This window comes from Carettochelys insculpta, chromosome 2 (genome assembly GCF_033958435.1).
Source record: "Carettochelys insculpta isolate YL-2023 chromosome 2, ASM3395843v1, whole genome shotgun sequence".
NCBI classification, from domain to species: Eukaryota; Metazoa; Chordata; order Testudines; family Carettochelyidae; genus Carettochelys; species Carettochelys insculpta.
In genome coordinates this window covers 132,882,742-132,891,030 of record NC_134138.1, presented here as the reverse complement: position 1 = coordinate 132,891,030, position 8,289 = coordinate 132,882,742, and the positions used below count along the sequence as shown (strand labels likewise).

General features: G+C 43.5%; 1 protein-coding gene across 6 annotated transcripts in view; it reads right to left on the bottom strand.

Moving 5' to 3' along the window:
* Positions 1–407: 407 nt before the first annotated feature.
* The window catches only part of PIGN (phosphatidylinositol glycan anchor biosynthesis class N), a 209,606-nt gene continuing 201,724 nt past the window's right edge, over positions 408–8,289 (bottom strand). For all 6 annotated transcript variants that reach the window (XM_074985941.1, XM_074985945.1, XM_074985943.1 and 3 more), the window contains one exon: positions 408–774. In XM_074985941.1, the coding sequence (XP_074842042.1) occupies positions 651–774 (124 nt within the window). In that variant the 3' untranslated portion in view covers positions 408–650. The remainder of the gene's footprint in view (positions 775–8,289) is intronic.

Genomic DNA, 8,289 nt, shown 5'->3' with positions numbered 1-8,289 from the left:
ACAGCTCAGTGCTGGGAAGCATGTCTCTCCCTCCAGCCACAGCAAGTCAGTGCTGAGGCCAGAGGAGTGCCCCTCTCCCCCAGCCACAGTGTTGCTCCCCAAGCTGTAGCACTTCTTTGTTGGGGCTGACAGGCAGAGGTGATGCGCTGTGCTGGAAGAGACACACCGCTCTGTGTGGCAGCCCTGAGGCCTATGCAGGGCTTATTATTATGCAGCTGCATGGCTGTGCAGCTTAGAGGGAACTTAGCCTAAGATCTCCTGTAATGTTTTGTGCGGTTTCAACATATGAAAGTCACGGCAATGACAAAAAAGCTGTAGGATGAGAGCCAAGGTTTTGCAGATGTGTGATGTAACTCATCTTGCAGCCATTTATAGTTAAGAGAAAAAAACCAAGATGGTTGCTGATGTTTTAAATTGGACAATCGCTGTTTTTATTTAAAAAAATATAGTTAGTGAATAAAATAAAAACTGCTTTATCCCAGCTGGTCTCTAAATTCCAATGTCCAAGCATTATCTTTGTCACAGGAAAGTAGAAAATCCCTCAGTGGGTTCCTGCATTCCAGTCCATCAACTATTTACATTCCATGGGTAGACACCAGCTCACAGAAACAGTGAAAATTCAAATAGCAACACCAAGACTTGCAGCTCTGTCACAGGGAATGGCGTTTAGTTCTTCCACAAAGTTCAATTCTCTTTGTAGTGAGCAGCTGGGCCAGACCACTCAGCAGCATGATGAAGATCGTGAAAACCATCACGAGGATGTAGTGGCTAATGCTGCAATAGAGAAAATCAGATCCAATCAGATACGAGAAAAATACTTTAGAACTTTGTAGTAGAAAACTGAGTTAGTCAAGGAACCTTGGTAACAATTTTTTCACATAATTATGGGACCAGCCATGTTGTTTTTAGTAAGGCTCACTGGTGAACAATTCCAAAGAGACGACATAGTGTATTTTTATGAGATGTTGTATCATATTGAAATGGCTCCTCTTTGGTTCACTTTCCTGTTAGTAGCTCATCTGCTTCACCATCATGTTTCACCAGTATTCCTGGATGAACATTACACAGCCCTGGTGACTCACTGCAATTTAAATGATCGCTTCATTCTTACTCCTTAACAGTACCTAAAATTTACTACCTAACCCAAAACTATGCTTTGAAGACATGTCCCCCAGCGTTTTCTTGTGTCATACTTCATCACAAAAAGTCATACAGCACCTCTTCAGTGCTCTTTTCTGCTACAATCACTCCCTTTGCTCTCACATAATCTTAGTTCCTTGGTTACTTGCTAAGTAAGACCCAGGCTCACCTCTTGTGCACCTTTTACATACATATGAGTGAGAGTATCTGGGCTAGGAATAGGTTTGTGAAGAGGGAAATCAGCTGGAAAAGGAGTAAAAGATATTAACTGAAGATAAACAATTCCAGAGTTTTATTGCTTTGACACAGAAAGGTCTCCCTGACAGTTGAGATAATAGTGCTTGCCATGATGTCTGTCATTAACTTTACTGCCTTTGATTTACCAGTAGGTAAGTGTAAGCAAGCATTTTTGACAGCTTTCAGTTCCAAAAGATTGTTGTAGAGCAACTGTTCTTACAGTGTATCAGAGAGGTAGCCGTATTGGTCTGTAGCTTCGAGAACAACACAAACTCTCGTGGCACCTTACAGACTAATAGATATTTTGGAGCATAAGCTTTTGTGGGCAAAGACCCCCTGACAAAGACTCACATCCCTGTCTGACCTGACTTGTTTTTTCCTCTTTTGGTAAGTACTGTTGATACTGGGCTATTTCCACCTTGCTGAATAGACCTTGTCAGCTCTGGCCCTCCCTCTTACTGGGACCCCACTCTTTAAATACCCCTCTGAAACCACCCCCCCCCCACGCATGCATCTGATGAAGTGAGTCTTTGCCCACGAAAGCTTATGCTCCAAAATATCTGTTAGTCTATAAGGTGCCACAAGACTTCGTGTTGTTCTTACAGTTACCATCTTCCTGAACCTTGTGCGGGTCCAGATATGCCCCCCACAAAGCAAATGTGAAGCCTACAATATCACTATGACAGCAGGCATCTGTAAGAATGGAACACCTGTGCATGTTTTGGTTGGGAACTTTGCCAGTTTTAGAACCCACTGGCAGAACAGATCATAGTCTGCCTAGATTTTTGTTTGCTTGGTTTGCAAACTCTTTGAAGCGATCCCTGTAGACCCTGGAGGTGTAATCTGGCATGGGGCACTACGTGACACAAACTAACAAATGTGCCAGCAGTTGAAGGGAATGTCTTACCGTTACTTGGTCTTCACTGAATCTTTGAGATGAAATTCGCTAATGATAAAAATTTTCTAAATAATAGGTACGCTTTGCTTGTCACTGTTTCCAGGAAAAATGATATCCAGACATTGTCCTGGAATCAAAAGGAACTTCCTGAGATTGATTTGAAGGCATAGGCTCTGAAACAGGGAACATGTGACATTTACTGATACCAAAACTTCCCGATGTAATCTGCACCAATCAGCCACTCATCTAGGTATGGGAAAACTATTATACTCAAACAATGTGTTTGATGAAGACACAGGGTGCTCCCTTTCAGCCTACTGATAGTCCTGTTTACTTGAAAACAAAGAAACCTCTGGTGTGAAGGGGGAACAGCAGCATGAAACTGTGTGTCTTGTGGGTCACAACTCTCAAACGAATTTCCTATTTTTAAGACAGGAAAAGACCAGTTACCTGTTCCGTAACTGGTGTTCTTTAAGATGTGTCAGTTCCAAGTTAGGTGTGTGCACTTGCGACATGCACCAGTACCACAAGTTTTTCCCTGAACAGTATCTGTAAAGGAGTGGCTCTGGCAACCCCAGAAGTGGTACTCTCACCATGCAATGTAGGGGGTGCTACATGCGCCCCCACCCTCAGTTCCTTGTTAGAAACTCCAACAGAGGGGAATGGGAGTGAGTCATGGAATGGACATGAGCAACACATGTTGAAGAACATGAGTTACAGAACAGGTCTTGTCTTCTCTGAGTACTTGTTCATATCTGTTCCAAGTTAGGTGACTTCCAAGCAGTATCCACGGCGGTGGGTACGAGTTCAGATATGTGTTGTTCGGACCACAGAATTGCCAAAGCCAACATCCTCCCTATCTTGTAGGATAAGGGTGTAGTGAGCCATGAATGTGCACACAGAAGACCATGCTGTAGCTTTACAGATGTTGTGGCTCTACAATTGCCAACAGCAGGATGTGTGCCAGGTCACAACACACTTTGATGCAGTAGTGGGTGCATTAGGGTAAAATATGGGGAGGAAAATATCCTGGTTAACATGGAACAATGATGCCACTTTCAGCAAAAAGGCCGGGGGTCGGGGGCAGAGCTTGACTTAGTCTTTGTAGAATCCTGTATACAGCATTTCTGATGCCAAGGTTTGGGAGAAGGTCTGACACTCGTCTGGCCGATGTCCCCTGCCTGAGGAAGGTGACCTTCTGTGATAAGTGAGTTAGGGAGCTTGAGACCAATGGCTCAAAAGGCTGTCCCACAAACCTCGAGCGGACCAGACTGAGGTCCCATTGATGGATGGATCCGTGACAGTAGGGAAGAGCCTTTCAAGGCCTTTCAGGAGCTGAGCTTGTGTGAAAGCACTCATTTGCCCCGAATAGGGGGGAAGGGCGTAGAATGCTGAGATGGCTATAAGATGAACCATAATAGACAGGGTCAAGCCCTGATGTTTCAGACATTTCAGGACGGAGAGCAAGGATGAACCCATGGGAATATTCTCTGCTCAGCTGTCCAGGGAGGATAACCTTGTCCACTTTGCCAGATAAGTCATCCTAATGGGGGCAGTCCTACTGCCTACCGGCACCTCCTGCACCTCCCTAGGGTGTCCCTAGGGACAGCTGGATAGAACTTATAAGGGTGCGTCTACGCTAGGAACTAACTTTGAAGTTAACTTCGAAGTGAAGCATTACATCGAAGTAGCCAGCAGAGAGTCTACACACCTTTTTCCCTTATTTGAAGTTAACTTTGAAGTAGGGAGCCCAACTTTGAAGTCCTTACTCCATTCCTGGAGACTCCTGGGAATGGAGTAGTGCCCTACTTCGCAGTTTAACTTCAAAGCAGGGTGTGTGTAGACACAACTTCGAAGTCTGTTACTTCGAAGTTGTACTTCAAAGTAAGAAACTTTGACATTATTTTTGTAGCGTAGACACAGCCATGGCGTTGCAACGTTGCCAACTCCTGTGATTTTTGTCACAAGTCTCAGCTGATTTTCTTAATAACATGTCATCCTAATGGGGGCATTCCTACTGCCTACCGGCACCTCCTGCACTTCCCTAGAGTGTGTGTGCTCTGCCGGTGTAAGCCATGTAGCAGACCCACTGTGAGGTGGAGAAACAGGAGGCTGGAATGCAAGAGACAATTGTGGTCTTGTGATAGAAGATCCAGGCAATAGGACAGTGTCCTCTAGGGGGCTACTGCAAGGTCCAAGAGCACGTAGAACCAACACTGTTGCAGCCACACAGAAGATCAAGATGATTTGAGCTTTGTCCTTGTTGATCTTTGCTAGGACTCTGCTAACCAGAGGAATGGGGTGTGTCTCCTGATCAAGCCAGGAGAAAAGCTCCTGAAAGAGCTTTATCAGGGAGCAAAACTGATGACAACCAACCAAGCACCCTACTTTACAAACCTCATAAAACTGCAGCCTGGATCTGTGCAAGCTACCAATTGCACATACTTTAACTAAAATAGAAGTACTTCCTCAAGTGAATTAAATGTTACTTCATTGAAGGCTTCAATTATATACGAAGAGTCATTTGTCTCGCATTGCTTCTCTGTAAAGAAAATACTCCCTCCCCCGCCTAGTTTTACCGAAATAGACACTATCTTACATGGTTTTTGTTTCTGCTATGCTTTTACAGAGAACATGCAAGTTCAGAAGCTGACAATGTTAAATTGGCTTTGTCAAAGTGCACAAGGCAGCCCGGTCAGCACTCTTTGGACTCTGTCATTCACAGGAACACTTGCAATAACCAGATAACATGACCTCTTCTCAAGACAAACACCTAACCCCAACATGCCAGCTGCCTGTGTTATATAACTTGTTCTAAGTTTCAGTGTAGCAAAAGAAGGAACAGAACCATAAATAAAAATAAAACAATCACACACAAAAATAAGAAAACTATTTTATCAGCATTGTAAACTAAAAGCTGAATTCTAGCTCTACCTGCCTTTCTTCACCCTCAACATAGGAAGTTGCACAAACCCAAAGGGCACCATTCTGTTCAGGGACAGCTGGATAGAACTTATAAGGGTGCGTCTACGCTAGGAACTAACTTTGAAGTTAACTTCGAAGTGAGGCATTACATTGAAGTAGCCAGCAGAGAGTCTACACACATTCTTCCCTTACTTTGAAGTCCGGAGCCCAACTTTGAAGTCCTTACTCCATTCCTGGAGACTCCTGGGAATGAAGTAGTGCCCTACTTCGCAGTTTAACTTCAAAGCAGGGTGTGTGTAGACACAACTTCGAAGTCTGTTACTTTGAAGTTGTACTTCAAAGTAAGAAACTTTGAAATTATTTTTCTAGCGTAGACACAGCCATGGCGTTGCTACGTTGCCAACTCTTGTGATTTTTGTCACAAGTCTCAGCTGATTTTCTTAATAACAAGACTCCAGGAGCTAGGTCTTGATGTGAGAATTTTGGCTTTCATACAAAAGAAGAATGATAATTGTTTCATGGTTACGAGTCAACCCTGACAATCTGAAACTTAAATACACCAAAGGCAGAAGCCACTAAGAAACCCAACATTTTATTATTTCAGAAATTCCTTTAAAGCCAATTTCCACACCATGCAGAGCCAGGTTCAAGATTTCTCAGTGCTCAGTGGTGGCCATACTGAATTCATCCAATCACTTTACTCTTCCCTACTGCTCAACGACTAAGTCCCAGGCTTTTTCACACCTCATTGCTATATGATACATTGTGGAAGCACAGCACATGATTCCCAAAACTGACTGATATGTAGCTGAGGAGAAACACTGCACACCGCAGCCACTCCCAGCTGTCAGTTCTGAAACAGAGGACAAGGCTCACTCTAACAGAGTCTAACGGAAGGATCCCTGTATCCATGGGGATCTACAATGAGAGGGTGGGAAAGAGCGAAACAGAAATACCCACTTGCCTAAAATATTTTCTATTTTCATAGTATGTGCATTTGGATATTGAGCCCACTCTCTTGCCCAGATGCAGTTTCCTGGGCATTATTACAGGCTTACTGCCCATCACCTAATAAATCATTTTCTTAGTCTTTAAAGTGCTACATGACTGCTGGTTTGTTTTGTTGGCTTACTGCAGTAAAATAAACGAGCTCAGCACAAGCAATGCGAAGGACTGATACACAGGGGGATGCTTGATGGGACAAAAAGCTCATTTGTTTGAACTTCCTGGCCTCCAGGAAACTCCCCAAGGAGTCAAAAGTGAAAAATAACTCCCACTCTCCCTACTGTGCTCTGAGACTGACCATCTTCTCCAGCAACAGGTGACTCAGCACAGCAAACAGAAACAAAAATATATTACCACATAGATGCATACACACCAGGACCAGGATTCTTCTCCAAGGGACATACTCTCACAAAAAGCTGATCCTTTTTTTGGGCTTCCCTCGCAAACGACTGTTAGTTGACACCATCCCTAGCCTACTGATGGACTCTTTTGAAGTAATCTTTTAAAATAAACACAAATACTAAATGCGATAAAGTCCAAGTTACATTTACAGGATGTTACTGTTTCATTTTCACCACTGTGCTATCCCTTTACAAGATGCCAAAGGTTGGTTCCTTCAGGCATTTAGAAAGGAAGAGTATGTAGAATCATGCCACTCCTCCATTGTACACTGCGTTACACTGACTGAATGGCTGTAATTCTTATCTACAACAGGAGAGATTTGAAAGAGGAAAAAAGCCACCCCCACACACAATGCATTGCACTAGCCAATTAAAAGCAATGCTCGCCCAACTGTTACCACATAATGGCGTTCTGCCAATACATCTGACGCTATGAGCCATTAGTACTGTAACAATGCACAGGCAGCTCTGCTTGGAAAATTATTTTAATGCTGGGATAATGCTGGTATTTTAAAGGAGGAACAAAAATTCTCAGAGTGAAAAGCAGCATTCAAGCTGTGACTGTGGGGAAAGTCTTAATATCCTGTGTTGCACCCTGGACTGAGTCTATGATTACAGTATCACTGGGAACTGCTAATACCAAATTAATTCATCCAAGCTCAAGGCAGAACTAATACAGATAAAGAAGTGGGGTTTCAGGCTTCAGGTGAGAGATCCTAGAAGTTAAATTTGTGGAGTGTTGTTGTACAGTAAAAGACAGGCCCGAGATGGGGCAATGCTTGGAAAGAAGAGATTCCTGGACAGAAAGGCTGCGATATTGCAATGGAAAGACTGGTAGCTATATCTGGAGGAAAGAGTTAATGAGAACGGGGTCAAGGATCATAGGATGTAAAGAGGAATCTCGAAATAAAAAGCTGAGTAACTTGAAATGTGATGATCAGTGATCAACACCAAGGCTAGGGCTGCCCGGAAATCTAAATAACAGGAAGGGCCACACTGTTGGCCTGGGAAGTAGAAAAGAGACACGGCAACAGGTCTTCTTAAGGGCATGCAACAGAGGGATGGATCAGGAAATTGGAGACAAGCAGGGAAATGAGGAAGGAAACAAACGGAGAAGAGGAGAGAATACAGACAGGGAGGAAAAAAAGGAAAAAAATAGAAACGAGGAGCATAGAAGGGGGGAAATGGAGAAAATCCATCCCCTCAGCACAGAATCAGGCAGTTACAGACAGCATTTTTTGTCAAAAGGAGCTGATGCCAGTATAATGGGTAACAGGAGGAAAAAAGCATAGACTAAACTGCCTTGCATACAAGGTAGAATAACTGGCATTTTAATGAAAATCAACCAAATGGATAGAAAAGAGGGATTTTTTTTCCATTAAAAGGTTTTGATGCTATATATTTTTACATGTGTGTGTGGGAATGCCGGCGATCCTTACTCCAGACCTTGATTTTGGATTTGGATTCAAAACCTACTGCAATTTCAGCTTCTTACTTAATGGCCATGTCTACACTAGCCCAAAACTTCGAAATGGCCATGCAAATGGCCATTTCTCAGTTTACTAATGAAGCGCTGAAATACATATTCAGCATCTCATTAGCATGCGGGCAGCTGAGGCACTTCGAAATTGACGCGGCTCGCTGGTGCATGGCTCGTCCAGACGGGGCAGATGGGAATAAGGG